The sequence below is a fragment of the Schistocerca piceifrons genome, chromosome 2 (genome assembly GCF_021461385.2).
Source record: "Schistocerca piceifrons isolate TAMUIC-IGC-003096 chromosome 2, iqSchPice1.1, whole genome shotgun sequence".
In the NCBI taxonomy this organism is placed as follows: Eukaryota; Metazoa; Arthropoda; class Insecta; order Orthoptera; family Acrididae; genus Schistocerca; species Schistocerca piceifrons.
The window spans coordinates 870103521-870122876 of record NC_060139.1 but is presented as its reverse complement, the minus strand read 5'-3'; the positions used below and the strand labels follow the sequence as shown (position 1 = coordinate 870122876).

The 19356-nt window shown below is 42.6% G+C and overlaps 1 protein-coding gene across 1 annotated transcript in view; it reads right to left on the bottom strand.

Annotated features, from left to right (window-relative positions):
* LOC124777311 (bone morphogenetic protein receptor type-1B) overlaps positions 1-19356 on the bottom strand; it is a 188811-nt gene that overhangs the window by 15656 nt on the left and 153799 nt on the right. Inside the window, exons 5-6 of the mRNA XM_047252665.1 lie at positions 18330-18522; positions 6470-6767 (exon numbers count right to left, since the gene is read on the bottom strand). Of these exons, the coding sequence (XP_047108621.1) occupies positions 6470-6767; positions 18330-18522 (491 nt within the window). The remainder of the gene's footprint in view (positions 1-6469; positions 6768-18329; positions 18523-19356) is intronic.

The following is a 19356-nucleotide window of genomic DNA, read 5'->3' as shown; positions in this document are numbered from 1 at the left end:
CTACAACCCTGTCTCCCTCCTTTCCCAACCACTGCTTCCCTTTCATGTCCCTCGGCTCTTGTAACTGCCATCTGGTTTCTGTACAAATTGTAAATAGCCTTTCGCTCCCTGTATTTTACCCCTGCCACTTTTAGAATTTGAAAGAGAGTATTCCAGTCAACATTGTCAAAAGCCTTCTCCAAGTCTACAAATGCTAGAAATGTAGGTTTGCCATTCCTTAATGTACTTTCTAAGATAAGTCGTAGGGTCAGTATTGCCTCACGTGTTCCAACATTTCTGCCGAATCCAAACTGATCTTCGCCAAGGTCGGCTTCTACCAGTTTTTCCATTCGTCTGTAAAGAATTCGCAGCTGTGACTTATTAAACTGATAGTTCGGAAATTTTCACATCTGTCAACACCTGCTTTCTTTGGGATTGGAATTATTATATTCTTCTTGAAGTCTGGGGGTATTTCGCCTGTCTCATACATCTTGCTCACCAGATGGTATAGTTTTGTCAGGACTGGCTCTCCCAAGGCAGTCAGTAGTTCTAATGGAATGTTGTCTACTCCCAGGGCCTTATTTCGTCTCGGGTATTTCAGTGCTCTGTCAAACTCTTCATGCAGTATCGTATCTCCCATTTCATCTTCATCTACATCCTCTTCCATTTCCATAATATTGTCCTGAAGTACATCGCCATTGTATAGACCCTCTATATACTCCTTCCACCTTTCTGTTTTCCCTTCTTTGCTTAGAACTGGGTTTCCATCTGAGCTCTTGATATTCATACAAGTGTCACTCTTTAATTTTCCTGTAGGCAGTATCTATCTTACCCCTAGTGAGATAAGCCTCTACATCCTTACATTTTTCCTCTAGCCATCCCTGCTTAGCCATTTGGCACTTCCTGTCAATCTCATTTTTGAGACGTTTGTATTCCTTTTTGCCTGCTTCATTTACTGCATTTTTATATTTTCTCCTTTCATCAATTAAATTCAATATTTCTTCTGTTACCCAAGGATTTCTATTAGCCCTCGTCTTTTTACCTACTTGATCCTCTGCTGCCTTCACTACTTCATCCCTCAGAGCTACCCATTCTTCTTCTACTGTATTTCTTTCCCCCATTCCTGTCAATTGTTCCCTTATGCTCTCCCTGATACTCTGTACAACCTCTGGTTTAGTCAGTTTATCCAGGTCCCATCTCCTTAAATTCCCACCTTTTTGCAATTTCTTGTTTTAATCTACAGTTCATAACCAATAGATTGTGGTCAGAGTCCACATCTGCCCCTGGAAATCTCTTACAATTTAAAACCTGGTTCGTAAATCTCTGTCTTACCATTATATAAATCTATCTGATACCTTCTAGTATCTCCAGGATTCTTCCATGTATACAACCTTCTATATGATTCTTAAACCAAGTGTTAGCTATGACTAAGTTATGCTCTGTGCAAAATTCTACCAGACGGCTTCCTCTTTCATTTCTCTCCCCCAATCCATATTCACCCACTATGTTTCCTTCTCTCCCTTTTCCTACTCTCGAATTCCAGTCACCCATGACTATTAAATTTTCGTCTCGCTTCACTATCTGAATAACGTCTTTTATCTCATCATACATTTCATCAATTTCTTCATCATCTGCAGAGCTAGTTGGCATATAAACTTGTACTATTGTAGTAGGCATCGGCTTCGTGTCTATCTTGGCCACAATAATGCGTTCACTATGCTGTTTGTAGTAGCTTACCCACACTCCTATTTTTTTATTCATTATTAAACCTACTCCTGCGCTACCCCTATTTGATTTTGTATTTATAACCCTGTATTCACCTGACCAAAAGTCTTGTTCCTCCTGCCACCGAACTTCACTAATTCCCATTATATCTAACTTCAACCTATCCATTTCCATTTTTAAATTTTCGAACCCACCTGCCCGATTAAGGGATCTGACATTCCATGCTCCGATCCGTAGAACGCCAGTTTTCTTTCTCCTGATAACGACGTCCTCTTGAGTATTCCTCACCCGGAGATCCGAATGGGGGACTATTTTACCTCCGGAATATTTTACCCAAGATGACGCCATCATCATTTAACCGTACAGTAAAGCTGCATGCCCTCGGGAAAAATTACAGCTGTAGTTTCCCCTTGCTTTCAGCCGTTTGCAGTACCAGCACAGTAAGGCCGTTTTGGTTAGTGTTGCAAGGCCAGATCAGTCAATCATCCAGACTGTTGCCCCTGCAACTACTGAAAAGGCTGCTGACCCTCTTCAGGAACCACATGTTTGTCTGGCCTCTCAACAGATACCCCTCTGTTGTGGTTGCACCTACGGTACGGCCATCTGTATCGCTGAGGCACGCAAGCCTCCCCACCAACGGCAAGGTCCATGGTTCACGGGGGTTAGCATCAAAACCATAATATACTCATTTCAGTTCGTAAATGCATAATAAACAGAAAAATAAAAATTACATTTTGCTGTTTGCAGATAAGTTGTAGATTGTGTAGCAGACTAACCAACAACATAAGTAGCCAATAGCTTGATGTAAGGTATGTAAACTAAGGCATACATCCACTCTTTTACCAATTAAGCTATAACTAGAACTTTACACATAATGTAATAAAGAACATACAGTGTATCATGTCGTTAACACATATCTGAACTGAGAACAGTAAGCAAATGATGTATAATATTTTGCAACAATTATTCATTCATAAATGTAAATATTTTGTACCGAAAGTTTCTCTAAATATTTATATGTACCAACAATTTTACAGTAAGAAAATAAAATAACCCACTAAAGATAGCACAGAAAGTGCTGAAACATGTCTGGGCCAAACGAAACTGAAAAGATGTCTTGCATAAGGTTGGATTCCTTGTCCTATTGTGGATATTATTAGCTGTGGTGAAAAGGGAATCCTGGCACTGCCATGAGATGCTGCATACGAAATCAGAAGAAAGACTTGCTGTGCTCTGACACGGACAAATAATGCCTTGGTTGCAGAGAGGTCAGCACTTTAATCTCTAAGTGAGGATCCTAATATTGTAATCTTGCTGGCAGATAAAGGCAATGCAACCACATCCTCTCCAGACCAATGTACTTGAGCAAGATGAACCAGTTATTGGACGACACTACATACTGGACCAAAATACAACAGAGAACTTTAGACCTTCCTCAGAATAGCATGATCTCTGATGATGTGCTGAAGAGACTTCATACATAAGCACCTGTTCCTCCCAGACTATATGGATTGCGGAATATTCGTAAGGATACTGCACTTCTTTGATCTATTGTTATTAATATTGGGCTGCCAAATACAATCTGGCTAAAAATGTAGCAGCCCAATTGAGCCCTTTCGTGGGAAAATGTTAGCACCACATTCGAAACTGGCGTTTTGTGTGTCGGCTCAAGAACTTGCTACTTCCATCATCAGATATTTTCATTAGTTTCGATATTGTTTCACTTTTCACTTTAGTGCCATTGCAGGTATCACTATTACTGATTATGGAGAAGCTAAAAGAGGAATTTATTGATTTGTTTAAGCACATGCTCTCCTTGGCTTACTTTTTATTTAGTAACCAATATTTTGAACAGACTGGTGACGTCACTTTGAACAGACTGACAATGTCACAATGGATAGCCCGTTCACACCCATTGTGGCCAATATTTCTATGGAAGATTTAAAGAAGACAGCACTTCAGTCATTGGAGATGAAATCTATGTGCTTTCAGCGATATGTGGACGACACCTTTATTACCTGGCCCCAAGGTACTGCATCACTGGATTCACATTTACAACACATAAATTCTCTTCATTTTAAGATCAAGTTTATGATAGAGATGCAGAAAGATAGCATACTACTATTCCTGGGTGAGTTGGTGCAGAGAAAGTGGGATGACACCTTGGGTCGCCCTGTGTACCGTAAACCTACACACACACACACACACACACACACACACACGAGAGAGAGAGAGAGAGAGAGAGAGAGAGAGAGAGAGAGAGAGAGAGAGAGAGAGAGAGAGAGAGAGACTTATACTTACAGGCTATCAGCTGTCACATCCTGTACGACAAAGTGTGTGGGTGTGTGCTTAGAACATTGGTTCACAGAGGATAAGCCATATCAAATTCAGACAGCTTATCTGATGTGCTACATCACCTCTGTACCGATTTTTAGAGAATAGATATTCTGAACAGTAGAGTCACTGTACCTTATGCCTGGCGCATGTTAGACAAAGAGAGGGGCTGGGAGAAAGTGATGACATGTCGGGCAGATTTCTTCAAAAATTGAAAGATAACTGGAGAAGTTAAATGTACCTTTTGTCTGCCAACAAAACTCACAGCTCTTTTATTAGGCCTAGTGAAAGATGATCTTGGTTTAAAATGCCTGGTGTCTATACAAATCCTTGTAGCTGCAAGATGTCGTACAGTGGACAAACTTGTCACACTGCAGACAGATGTGTTGAATATTGATGCTACACACATATGGATCAACCAGAGAAATCTGCATTCGTCTAGCAGTACAGAACACACTATGGAATTGAAAAACAAAATTCTCTGGGACAATGTTATTAAAACAGCAGCGGAAATACACAGTTCTACAAGTCTTCCGAACAGGGATGCAGGATACCAACTTAGCAAAGCATCGGATCCAGTGCTGGCCATGTGAAAATCACAGTGACCACAAAGAAGAACTATTGATTGCACAAGTGATTACCTGCGGTGACAACATAGATATTCAGATGACAATGAAGATGATGGGCATACACCAGCATCGGCAGGTGGCTCTTGACAGAGGGTGCTAGTTTGGCCAATGGCAGCACACAGTATTACTGACAGCCTGTGTGTGTGTCGAAGCTGTTGGTTCATCATCTGACAGCTGGTGTAACTGTCTCTCACACCACTGTTCAAGATATCTCCACTACTGGTCACCAATTTTGGTACGTTCTTCTCTGCCTGGCGTAAATAAGCAGCTTTGGTCACAGCCTTGGCAGTGTGTGTGACACACCTGATTATGTCGGTCAATGATGTTGGTGAAACGTTCAGGAAATTTCAAAATGACATCTGACACCTGGGGAAGTCTCAACAAACGCAAGTGTTAATCTGTTCTCTGAAGGCCATGTGCTGATGTTACTGATTGCCATATTAGCCTATCATTATATTACAATTCCACATCTTTCAAAGAAACACTTTTGTCATCTGTAAAGAGAACAATTTGTGTGTGTCATCTGTCACAATTAGTACCAGATCTCAAAATCTGCCCTGATACCTCTTTCACAACTGGCTGCAAAGTTAAATTTTGTTCAGAGAGCTTTCTATTCCCTTGACGTAAAACATTATTTTAGCCTATCTGATGACATTCCTCAACATTTTGGAGTATTGTCTGCAATAAAATTCTGTTACCAGACTATCCATAATATTATGATACAGCTCCAGCTTTGTCACACATAAAATTCTAATACCGTTACTTGTCCATATTGATTGCTTATTAGTAATGCAATCTGTCTGCACTTTTTTAATCAGAAACTGCTGTTAAAGAAATTGATAAAAGGTCATCTGTGTTGTACACATCTAGCCCTTTGAGACTGGCTGTAAATGTTTATTGCAAGCAGATTCTAATCTTTCAATTCTAATCTGTGGTACAACTATGTCTTGATTCCTTTCAATATTACTATCTGTGCAGCATGGTCTGACACACTGTTACTAATTTGTCACACTGTGTCCCAATTAGCTAGAACATCTATGAAGATTTTGTCCAAGAGCATGCTGCAGTTTCCCTAAGCTCTAATTGGAAAGTACGTAATCTGTACCAGGTATTAAGATTCAAGTAAATCCATGAACATTCTTTTCTGGAGAATCATTCAGAAAGTTCATATTAAAATCCCCACATAAAATCAACCAGATGTCTTTGTTAAGAACTGAGGCTAGCACAGCAACAAGCCTGGAGAGGAAAACCCTGTAATCTGAACTAGATCTGTAGAGGCCTATAATGAAGAGTATTCATGGGGAAAATTGACTCCCTCCAGCATAACCTTCAAACATTTTGTTTTTACAATGTTTTGATACGTCAACACTCTTAAATACAATATATTTGGCATAAATGGTCATTCTTCCCTTCTGCAATGTACCCTTACATAGAAATCAGGTAAGGTGCACCCCCTCCCTCTCCCCCCAAAGGAAACTGTAGTATTTCTCTCTGGTACACTGCAAATATGCAGTTTACATAATGGATATGAAGAATCCATCTAATTTTATGGAACAATTTTAACATCTTATGCAACACCAAAATCATAAAGGCACAAGAGAGAGAAGAGTAGTTGACCCTATTGTCCATCAGAACTTGTTAAGTTCATTTGTAATAGATGTGAGGAAGACATAGATATAATAAAATATCCAAATTCACATTTTATTTCATACTTGCAGTCACTATCATTTGGCAACCCTACACTACAGTAGGCACTTTACATTAATAGCGCTCATGTAAGAATGCAAGAAGAATATACTTACCTAATATACCTCACTGCCAAGCCAAAGTCAGCAATCGCACACTCTCCATTCTTTTTTACAAGTATATTTTTACTCTTAATATCTCTGTGTGAAATGGCAGGTTTGCCTCTAGTTCCAAAAATTTCTGTATGCAAATGAGCTACACCACTTGCGGCTGATAATGCTAGAGTTAACAGAGACGACGAGTCTAGCACGTGCGTTTGAAGATAGTCATGAAGAGACCCATTTTCATGGTAGTCTGTTATTAATAGCATTTGGGTCCAAGAGCCTGTACCTTTAATATCGGCAGCTATGAATCCTGGAAAAGAAACAATCAAGGTTGTAGTACGGATTCGTGTTACACATTACAATAAAAAAAAGGAACATTAAATATTATGCTACTAATAGACAAAATTAACAATAGTAACATACCACCAATGAACATAACTTGCACTTGGGTGACACAAGTCATGAGATACTTCCTAGTATCATGACAGACCCCTACAGTGCAACAACCTGACGTTGCATGGCTCTACAGGTTGTTGGTAGCCCCATGCAGAAATACTGAGCCATGCTGCCTCTATAGCCACCCACAATTCCGAAAGTGTTGCTAGTGCAAGGTTTTGTGCACAAACTGACCTCTTGGTTCTGTCCCATAAATTTTCAATGGGAGTCATGTCGGGCGAGTGGGTGGTCAAATCATTTGCTCAAACTGTCCAGAATGTTCTTCAAACCAAACATGAACAATTGTGGCCCAGTGATACATTGCACTGTCACCTGCAAAAACTCCAATGTTGTTTGGGAACTTTATGTCCATGAATGGCCACGAATGGTCTTCAAGTAGCTGAACGTAACCATTTCTGGTCAATGATCACTTCAGTTTGAGCAGAAAACTGAATCAGTTCCATGTAAACACAGCCTACACTGTTTGAAACCAACAACAGGTTGCACAATGCCTTGTGTACACCTTGGGTCCATGGCTTCGTGCGATCTGCACCACACACAACCCAATTATCAGCTCTTACCAACCGAAATCTGGACTCATCTGAGCAAGATACTGTTCACCAGTTGTCTAGAGTCCAACTGATATGGGCATGAGTCCAGGAGAGGCACTGCAAGTGATGTAGTGCATTTAGCAAAGGCACTCGCATCATTCGCCTGTTGCCACAGCCCGTTAACATATCATCTTGCTGCACTCTCCAAATAGATATGTTCATCGTATTCATTTGTCATAAGTCCCACACTGATTTCTGCGATTATTTCAGGCAGTGTTGTTTGACTGTTACCAATGACAACTGTATGCAAATGCCCATGCTCTGTGTCCTTAAGTGAATGCAGTTGGCCAATGCATTGTCTGTGGTATGAGGTAACGCCTGAAATTTGGTACATTGGGCACACTCAACATTGCCGATCTCTGAATGTTGGATTTGCTAACGACTTCTGAAATGGAATGTCCCATACATCTAGTTTCAACTACCATTCTGCGTTCAAAGTCTGTTAATTTCTGCAGTGCAGCCAAAAATTACCCTGGAAACCTTTTCACACCAATCACATGAGTACAAATGACAGTTTCGTCAATGCACTGCCTTTTTGTACCTTATGTACAAGACACTACCACCACCTGTATATGTGCATATCACTATCCCACGACTATCATCACTTCAGTGAATTTATATTGCAGAATAGGATTTTTCAAATAATTAAACTGGGGAAACATAGTGTGAATCCTTTGTGATGTTAAAGTCTCATGAGTGAGTGCTAAAGTCTGTTACATTTAGTATTAACAGCTACGAAGGAAGTGGTGCAGCAAGGCTTATGAAGTAGGAAAAACAAGCTTTAAGGCAGTCTCTTGAGATCTGTAGGCACAGCAACCACCCAGACCTCCATCTCCAACCCCCCCCCCTCCCCCCAACAACACTCCCAGCTTGGAGTATGCAGGCTGTTTCAAGCGGCCTGCTCTCCTATGGAATCATATGTTTTGCACAGTGATTTTCTTTATTTTGTATTCCTTACAGCTGCGGGGTTGTTATTTTATCTGACATTACTATTGACTGTCAAAAGCAAGTTCAACAAATGTTATTCAGGGGAGAAAAGCAACATAGCTCTCTCAGCCTGGGTATTGTCATACAGGGTCAGCCAAGAGAATGGTTTGAGCGTTATGGGCCTAAACTGCCAGCAAGTATTCTTGATAAAGGCCCCAGTCATTCTGTTATTATTGATAACATGTCTACTATGGCAAAAGCAAAACTAGCAGACAATTAGCTTTGGTGTCAAAAAGTTGAAGTAAGTGATAAATTTAAATAGGTGGAGGTTATGGACCTAACATCTCTCCATAAGCCACAGTTGTCTACATACAAAATATACAAGTTGACAAATACATAAAGGCATACAGTCATTGGGCAGTCACCTTGTCACTGCCATTCCAACCCAGAAGAATGGATATGGACCAAATTGAAGGTTACAATGCCAGCAATAATAAATAAATAAATAAATAAATAAATAAAAGCAACAACAACATCTACAGTATGGCACTCGGCAATGTAGCTATAATAAATCCACTTCTGAAAACTTGAACAAAGCAACCAGCCTTACACAGCACATCACGGAAAAAGCTATGTAGAATGAAACTATTTTTAAAAATTTGTTATAAGAAATGAAGTGACAATAAGTAATGGCAATGTTACTTCAAGCATGTCATACAATAAGAGGGGGGGGGGGGGGGGACGCACACGCACACACACGGGACTTAACAGGAAGATAGGAGAATAGGGAAGCCTACAAGGCTGCAAAAAAAGATGGCAAAACGATCAGTGGTAAAAGCAAAGGCTGAGACAATGGAAGACGCATATGAAAAGCTGGAAAGAAGACAGGATGGCAGGCAACTCCTCCGGATTGCTAAAGCAAGAGATAAGGTGACCAAGGACATATCAATAATGAATCAGGTGTAGTATTACATGACCTTGACAAAATCCTGAATTGGTGGTGGGAATACTTTGAAGGGCAAATGATAACTAATTTAGACCCTCAGCTGCTGACAGGTGGTGTTGATATACCTCAATGGGGACAGCTGAAAATGTGCGCCCCGACTGGGACTCGAACCCAGGATTTGCTGCTTACATGGCAGACGCTCTATTCATCTGAGCCACCAAGGACACAGGTGAATAGCACAACTGCAGGGACTTATCCTTTGCCTCTTCCTGTGAGACCCACATTCCCAACTGTCCACAATCTACATACATAATGTACCTAATAGATATTTGCCCATCCACTCATTGTGGACAGTTGGGAAGGTTTCACGGGAAGCGTGCAAGGGAGAAGTCCCTGCAGTCGCATTATTCATCTGTGTCCTCGGTGGCTCAGATGGATAGAGCATCTGCCATGTAAGCAGGAGATCCCGAGTTCGAGTCCCAGTCGGGGCACACATTTTCAGCTGTCCCCATCGAGGTATATCAACAATGCCTCTCTGCAGCTGAGGGTTTCAATTAATTATGATTTACTCTAGAGAAGCTGCGCAGTCATCAATGGTATTTGTTCTTTCGAGAACAGTTACTATCTTCATATATACTTTGAAGGGCTATTGAGTGAGGAAAAGGTAAGAGAGAAGTATGACGATAGAGATATAAATAAAGGAATGACCCAAAGTATAAGTAGGGAAGAAGTCGAACACACAATGAAGAAAATGAAAAATGGGAAGGCCCTAGGGGCAGACCAAATCCCAACAGAAGCATGGAAAAGTCTTGGAGAATAGGGAACTGTTGTTCTCTGGGATCTAATGCAGAAGATCTGGAAAGGAGAAAGAAAGTTGCATGCATGGAAGAGCAGTGTACTGGTTCCCATATACAAGGGGAAAGGGGGTATCCAAAACTGTGGAAATTATAGAGGGATAAAACTGATGTCTCACACAATGAAGATCTGGGAAAGGGTAATTGAGAATAGGTTGTGTCTAGAAACTGAAGTATGTGAAGAACAGTTTAGGTTTATGCCGGGAAGAGGAACAACTGAAGTGATATTTACACTAAGGCAACTGATGGAAAGGCACAGAGAAGTACAAGACGAACTGCATATGGCCTTTATCGATCTTAAGAAGGCATATGACAGAGTGCCGAGGCAAGAGATATGGAGATGTCTGAGAAGTAAATGCCTGCCATAAAAATATATCAAGGTGGTAGAAGACATGTATGAAGGTGCAACGTCATAAGTCAGGAGCAGTGCACGTGCAACAAAGGCATTTCCTGTGAGAGTAGGACTACACCAGGGATCTGCCCTCAGCCCATATCTCTTTGACCTTGTCATGGATACACTAGTTAAAGATTTGAAAAAAGAGGCACCTTGGAGCATGATGTTTGCCAATGATGATGTTATCTGTGAACCCACTCAGGAGGCACTTCAAGACAAGCTTGAACAGAGGAGAAAAGCTCTAGAGGAAAGGGAAATGAGAATTGGCAGGGTGAAAACAGAGTATATGTGTACAAAGGATGCCAAAGACCTATATATTAACCTGCAAGGAGAACAACTGATGCTGGTCAAGAAATTTAAATACCTAGGCTCTTACATGCAAAATGATGGAGGACTGGAGGCCGAAATACAGCACAAGATAAACAGTGGATGGATGAACTGGAGGAAACAGCAGAGTACTGTGTGATAAGAAGGTTAGCTGCAGAATGAAAGGAAAGCTTTAAAAGTCTGTGGTGAGGCCTGCGATGCTGTATGGCGCAGAAACTTGGCCAATTACAAAAGCCCAAGAGAAAAGATGGAAGTGGCAGAAGTGAGAATGTTAAGGTGGATGAGTGGGGTGACGCAAAAGGATAGACTAAGGAATGAGTACATCAGGGGAACAGGGAAAGTGGGGCCCATAGGGAAGAAGATCCAAAAGAGTAGGCTAAGATGGTATGGACATGTGCAGAGAAGAGGGGGGTACTACATTGGGAGAAGAACTGAAGACCTAGAAATTGAAGGACGAAGGAGAAGGGCAAGGTAGCAGGGGATCTACAGGAGAAAGGATGGCTCAGAGAAGAAGCAGTCGATAGACATTTATGGAAGAGAAGGATCCAGCAATGCAATGCCAACCCCACATGATGTGGGAAAAGGCTGATGGTGAGGATGGGAGCTATGGGACTAAACAGCAAGGTTATTAGTCACGCGATTCCAAAGTCACACGCGGAAGAGAGGGGGTCCAGTAAAAGTGGACAGATCCATCTAGTCAGAGGAGTCAAACTATAAAACAAGGAAGTTAAAAGACACACAGTACAAGGTAGAAAAGAGTAACCAAAATCTAAGAACTGGAAAAACAGAGGAATAAGAGAGTGATCTTCGCATGGGGGAGTAATCATGGGTTCCAGACTGAGAAATCATGAAGAGAGACCTCAACCACAACCATCCTAAAAAAATAAAAACCACTTTCATGGAGGAAACTGAGGACCAGTTCAACCATCTGTGAATCGTCTGCTAATATTAAAATTAAGGAATCTGGAAGACTATACTTAGTATGAAGAGTCAAAAGAAGGGGGCCATTCCATCAATACATGTGATACTGTCAGTCCGGTTCCACAGCCAACAGTGTGGGTGGTTTGTTACGCAAGAGGAAACAATGAGTGAGCCTGGTCTGACCAATGCTTAGATGGCATAAGACAGTGGACTCCTTCAGAGGAGCGGAAGGAAGAGCGCCACAGTGCAGTACACTCCTTGATTGTGATGATTTTATTACTGAGAGCAGTAGTGCAACAGGACTCATTCCACTTTTGGGCAAAGAGAGATTTGATGTAGATCCACATATCCACAGCTGGAATCATGAAAGGGAATGGAAGGTAAATTTCTGCTTCAGTAGCCAACAGTCAGCCAGTTCATTCCCTGGGACGGCCACATGACTTGAGACCCAGAGAAAGACAACTGATAAGGTGGGACAGCCGAGGGCAGAGAGAAGGTCACGGATAGCAGAGACCAAAGGGTGACGACAGTGCCATCGGTTGATAGCCTGCAGATTGCTCACTGAGTTGGTACATATTAAAACACTGTGGAGGGAGGCCTAAGTAATAAAAAGGATGGTCCTGTTAAAGGCCAGCAGCTCTGCTGTGAACACACAGCATGATACCAGCAACAAATGGTGTTCTACGTCAGTAGGATATGTAAAAGCATATCCCACGTTTTCTATAGCAATAGAACCAATAGTGTAGTATTGGAACTCTGCAAGGATGAAACGTACAAGATGGCGGAAGACCATAGGGGTGACAGGGACCTTAGGACCATGGAATAGGTCAGTCCTAATTTGTGGTCTATGCAACATCCAAGTGCAGGTGTCGGAGGAAGTACATAGGGTGCATTCCAGTGACTGGAAATGGCGATCCCGACAAAGGGAAGTGAGACACATTCCAACCAGCAGTCTCACCGGTGGGCTGTTATCAGGAGGGAGACATCATTCATTTGCAAAAAGGACAGGATACATGGGATGGTCAGGGAACTGGCAAATAGTGGTTGCAAAAGAAATCAGGAGTTGGCTCCACTGTTTTTATAGAGGGGGGAACGCCTGCTTCTGCGAGGAGACTGCAAACGGGACTACTGCGAAGGGCACCAATAGCTAGACGCACCCCACAATGGTGAACAGAATCAAGCATTTTCGGAGCAGAAGGAGCTGCTGAGCCATAAACCTGACTACAATAATCTAGTCTGGAAAAAAACAGAGCACGGTACAGATGGAGACGAGTAGCACGGTCTGCACCCCAAGATGTGTGGTCCAGGAGACTGAGACAATTAAGCTTCCTAATGCATGTAGACTTCCGGTGGCGAATAATGGGAAACCACATCAGCTTTTTATTAAAAAGTAAGGCCCAAGAAAGGAGACTGTGCTACAACATCTAGGAGCTGGTAACCTAAATAACATTGTGGACTGGGAAGTGCTGCCGGTCGACGGCAAAAAGCATAACCCGCTTTTTTTGAGGGAGAAAATTGGAAGCCATGGGAGACTGCCCATACAGAGGTCTGTCACATGGCACCTTGAAGCCAGTGCTCAGCAGATGCTACTGATTGGGAACTGCACCAGATGCAAAAATCATTGACACACAACTCAGGGTAACCAAAGGCCTAACAGAGGTTACAAGCCCAACGACAGCTATGAGAAAGAGTGACACACTTAACACAGAACCCTATGGGATAATTCTCCTGAATCCAAGGGGTGCCGAGATGTCCCAACTCGAACCTGGATGAGCGGATAAAAATCTGAAGGTGGCCACAAAAGCGCCAGTCATGGAGAGTAACTAAAATGTGATGGGACCAAGCCTTGTCGTATGCCTTATGTAGATCAAAGAAGGCAGTGACAAGGTGCCGGCAGTTAGCAAAAGCCTGTCAGATTGCTGTTTCCAATCTGAGCAAACGGTCAGTTGTAGATTTTCCTTCCCAGATGCCTCACTGATACGGGGACAAAATGCTCCAAGATTCGAGTACCCAACATAATCCGAAGTTAACCATCCCCTCAAGCAGTTTACTATGTACGTTCGTCAACCTAATCGAGCAGTAGCTGTCAAGAAACATTGGGAACTTCCCAGGCTTAAGGATGGGGATAACTATACTGTCTCGCCACTGCAATGGCAAAGCATCTGTGAGCCAAATGTGGTTGAAGACTGATTATTTGGTTGTGGATGGAATCCGAGCTTGGGGGCTGTGTCATATGAAGAGATAAGAGCCTGCATGAATTCCCCTTCAGTTAAAGGTTCATTACAGGGTTCAGCTTGGTGGGGGTTGTAACAGAGGGGGGTCTGCTCAACTTGACATTTCTGCTGGAGAAATTTAACAGGACAGGAGGAGGATGCCGATGCAATCACGAAGTGCATCGCAAGGCATTCTGCAAGGATCAGTACACAGCACACCTTGAAAGAAAAGATGCTGGACAGTTGACTCTTGCTGGTGGCCCACAAGGCTACGGAGCTTGGACCAAACCTGCATTGAGCCATACATCCCCAGGCAGGGAACATGGCATTCATTTTTACTTTGCTTGATAAGGTAGATAGCCTTAGCATGGAGACATTTAAAAGAAGGAGTCTGGCCTGTGTGGGGTGTCGTTTAAATCACAGTGCCTGTCAACAGTCCTGTACAGTGACTGCAACGTCGTTGGTCCACCATGGTACTTGTCAACGACGAGGGGGACCTGTGGATGGGATGACAGCAGTGCCAGGAGCATGGAGAATAGTGGCAGAGATGCCCCACATGACCACATCAATGCAATTCAAGAGAAGTGTCTAAGTGTGCAGCAGATATGTATAAAGGACAACTGGCCCTGTGGAATGCACAACATGGGGGCCTGTTTGCCTGGCAGTGGCAGCAGAACGATAGAATCACTGGAAAGTGAGCACTGTCACAATGATCATCATGGGGTGATCAATGTAGGGAAGCCATGAGAGCAGGGGAGATCTTAAGATCAATAGCAGTAAAGGTGCCATGAGTGGTATTGAAATGGGTAGGGGAACTGTCATTTACGAGAGACAAATCAAAGTCTGTAATAAGCTGGTCAATTAAGAGACCACTACATGTTGAAAAGGCACTCCCCCCCACACAGGGTGGTGACCACTGAAGTCCCCGAGGAGTAGAAATGGGCGCTGGAGTTGCTGTATAAAGGTAGACAGATCAACATAAGGAAGTGGTCTGCATGGAAGGAGGTAGACATTGCAAACGATTATTGCTGGAGTTGTTTCCACTCGAACCACTATTGCTTCCAGGTTGGTATGAAAGGGTTCCAGTTACTAATGACATCTGAGCAAGCCAATGTGTAGACCCCTCCAGATGCTATCCCGGGGCAAGCATGGTTTCAATGGAACACCCGATAACTACAAAACATGGTGGTCATCACAGAAGAGCAAGAGAGAACGCAGAATAGTATCCGTTGCAGCTCCACTGGATTATCGTATGGCGAGAGTCCAGGATTGACAAAGAAGCTAAGCAGAGGTCAGACTCACTGTCAGTGGTCATCACCAACACGGATGGAGTGACATCCACAAATAAGATGTCACACTCAGGTTGCGAGGGGGGAGATGGCACCTCCAGGGGTGGTGTGTGTGTGTGTGTGTGTGTGTGTGTGTGTGTGTGTGTGTGTGTGTGTGTGTGTGTGTGTGTGTGTGGGGGGGGGGGGGGGGGGGGTTACACACGCATGTCTGCGTGGGAGTGGGGAGGGTTGTCCTGCGAATTATATTTCTTCTTCTTCTTCTTCTCCTCCTCCTCCTCCTCCTCCTCCTCCTTCAGAAGTGGAGGAGGTCAAGGCACAGAGGGGGTACAGGTTTATCCAAGATCCGGAAACGAAAAAGTCTGGGCGACCCTAGGATTCACAGATAGTGGTGCGTCTCATGATGGAGTTGTGGTGGTAGGCTTGCGGCTTGAGAGACTCCGGAGAGAGCGGTCGAAGAGAGCGGTCGAGGGGGGGGGGGGGGGGCTCATCACTGGCAGGTGCCGGAGAGGGGGGCAGGCTTCCAAAGGAGAGGGTTTGGGAACTAAAGGGGAACTGGAGAGGGGGACGGGGCTGGGGTAAGGAAAAGGTAGGAGGTGGACAGGATGTGGCAAAAGTTGAAGAAAGTTACTCCGGATGGAAGCTCTCATATTTGTGGCAAGCCTCAGCATAAGACAGGCAATCCAATAACTTGTACTCTTGGCTCTTCTTTTGTCTCTTGTAAGCTGGGCAATCTGGCAAGCAAGGAGAGTGCCAGTCATGACATTTGACACACAAAGTTGGTGGAACATAGTGGCTTCCCTCATGGAGTGGGTGTCCACAGGCACCACACACACAGAGGGGAAGCGGGAAGACATGCCCAAAATGCAAGCACCGACAGCACCTCAAGGGTGATGGGACATACGGCTTCACATAGAATCTGTAGCACTTAACCTAGACCTTCTCTGGGAGGGTATCCCCTAGAAAGCCAGAATGAAGGTGCCAGTACTGGTGTGATTGTCTTTACAACCCTTCTGCACAAGTTGAACAAAATTAATGCTGTGTCGCTCAAGATTAGCCTGGAGTTCCTCATAAGTTTGCAGGATGACATCCCTATGAAAAATCACTCCCTCCCTGTACCATATTCAGTGACTGGTGAGTGATAATAGACACAGGGACATTGCCAAGATGATCACAAGCATGAAGAATTGCAGGTTGGGCGGCAGAAGAAGCTTTGATCAGAAAGCCCAACTGCATCTTACTGAGACATTCCACTTCACCACACTTGTCCTCGATATTCTCCACAAAAACCAATGGCTTTGTGGCAGTGAACGTGTCCCCATCTGTCCTAGTACAGACGTGGTAGTGGGAAAAGTTTTTATCCCAAGACTGCAAGCCTGGCCTTCCTCCCAAGGTGTAGCCAGGAAGGAAAGACTGGGTCATACGAAGCAGCATTCAATAATCCTTCGTTATACAAAGAGACAGCCACTTGAGTAAGGTCAGATTTTTGCAGCTTGATACGCTTCATGTGCCAAGCACCCATCCTGATACCACCCACTCCAATCAGAGGCTCTCTCCATGGGTGCCATCCCGCTACAGAAAGGGTGGCCTAGCATGGTGGCCATTGCTGGGAGTTCTGATGCTACAGGAAGACAAGTAACTATTCCTTGGCATACATCCCTTTGTCGTCAGGGGGCTCAGCAAGACAGGTACATTGAAGACCCACCACACATGCCAGTGACTTAGCAACCTAGCAGGATGGAGGGGGGGGGGGGGCTATGGTGGGGAAGGAAGGGACAGAGGAATCCACACTTCAGATGCTAGGGAGGTAGTTCGTTCCTAAATGGTTCACATTAAAAAACAGAAAATTTTTATCAAGAAGTACAGAAAATTAGAGTTTTGCCGATTGCAAGAACAGTTGAACAGAATGCATAGTGTCTTGAAAAATAGATTGCAAGATGAATATCAATGAAAGCAAAACCAAATGTAGTGGAATGTGATCATATTAAATAACGTGATGCTGAAGGAATTAGATTAGGAAGTGAGACACTAAAACAGGTAGCGAGTTTTGTTATTTGGGCAGCAAACTAAGTGTCAATTCCCAAAGTAGGGCAGATATAAAATGCAGACATAGCAATATATCAGGTGATAAGTCGCAACCTGGGGCTAAGGAATCATCAATCTGGTAATGGATGGAAGTGCAGAGGGTAAAAATTGTGGTGGGAGAACAAGGCTTCACTACAGTAAGCAGTTCAAATAGATGTAAGTTTCAATAGTAGTGCAAAGATGAAGAGTATAGAATTGCATGGAGATCTGGATCAAGTCATTCTTCAGGTTGAAGACTACAACACCAACAACAACAAATTTACCATGTAAATGCAGCATCTAAGCAAGCTATTTTTGACTTGTTTCAAGTTCAGTGGAGCAGCATAATTAATTATTATAGTATCAGCTAAGCTCTTGGAATGTGCACAGAATTGGGTATTACAGTGTAACTTAATTCCTAGTAAACTTTATCTCATTTGTCAGCATTCAGATCAAAAACGGGGGAAAATGACAATAGGTCTTTTACTGACTCCTGCTTAGTACTTTGCTCTCATGAGCTTCAAGAATGATTAAAGAATTAGATGAAAGGCAGTAAACGTATCTTCAGGGTACGTTCATCTACACACGCAATTATGGAGTAATATTAACATACATTGATGCCAAGTGACAATTTATTTACACACTTTAAAAATGTAAAGAGAATTTTAATTACAATTACACAAAATTTGAAGGCCATGGATTCTAAATGGTGGAAATAGGGATTGGTAATGACACATGACTTGAAACAAAAAGGAAATTTATTTTAAGCATCTACCACTGCAGAATTTGAATACAACCACTGGAAAATTAAATAATAGAAAACAATAATAGGCAGTGTTACTGTAATCCATGTACTATGCCTCCTTTATCTTTGGAACAGGAGAGAGAACATACCTAATATATTTTCATGACGCATTAAAACTGTCTGGTAAATTTCTGTTTCTCTGAACCAGCTTGCTTCTTCTGTAGTAAAGAATACTTTCACTGCCACTTTCTCTCCTCGCCATTTCGCCAACCACACTTCTCCATACCTGCCCTTCCCCACAGAATGTACCATCTGTATTTGCTTTGCTATAGTGCGCTGAACCTATTAAGGAAAATCAAAATATTAGAAGCTAATAAACTATAGTAATCATCTAGTACAAAAATTTGTGCCATCTATAGAGCAAGGAAATGTCTTCTTAATGGCTTATCTTCCTTATTACATCTTTTTATTTCTTAAGCAGAACATGGGACTTGGTCACACAAATATTAAATTAACTGTTAACAATGTAGGAAAAGATAGATTGCTATTTACCATAAAGAAGAAAAGTAAAATTGTGGACAGGCATGATTAAAAGACACACTCATGGAGTTTTCAGCCACCCACCCACCCACCCACACACACCCACACACACACACACACACACGACAGCAAACTCCAGACCCGAGTCTCTCTCTCTACTGATGAAGGCTGTGGCCGAAAGCTACATGTGAGTGTCTTTTAATCATGCCTGTCTGCAGCTTGACTTCTTCTTCTTCTTCTTCTTCTTCTTCTTCTTCTTCTTCTTCAGTAAGTAGCAATCTATCTATTCCTACACTGTTGATATTCCTACCTGGAGTTTCCATTGTTTGAACTTAACACTTAATCAACACAAAAAAACTCAAGTACGAGTTAATGAGCTACAAACAGATTCTAGTGATGAACTAATGCCCCTTAAAGATACTACCCTCACAACATATTTATTACAAATTTGTAAGTATCATACCTTCACTTAGTAATTTTATTGTTAGGGTAGTAAAAAGGGGACTTTTCTCTCAAACTATTCAAATAATAAAAGTAACAGCACACTGATATGCACAAAAACATGTATTCAGTACCAACCATTAACTTAAATTACATAGAAAATGTACTAATTATTTTCCATACTGTACACAACAT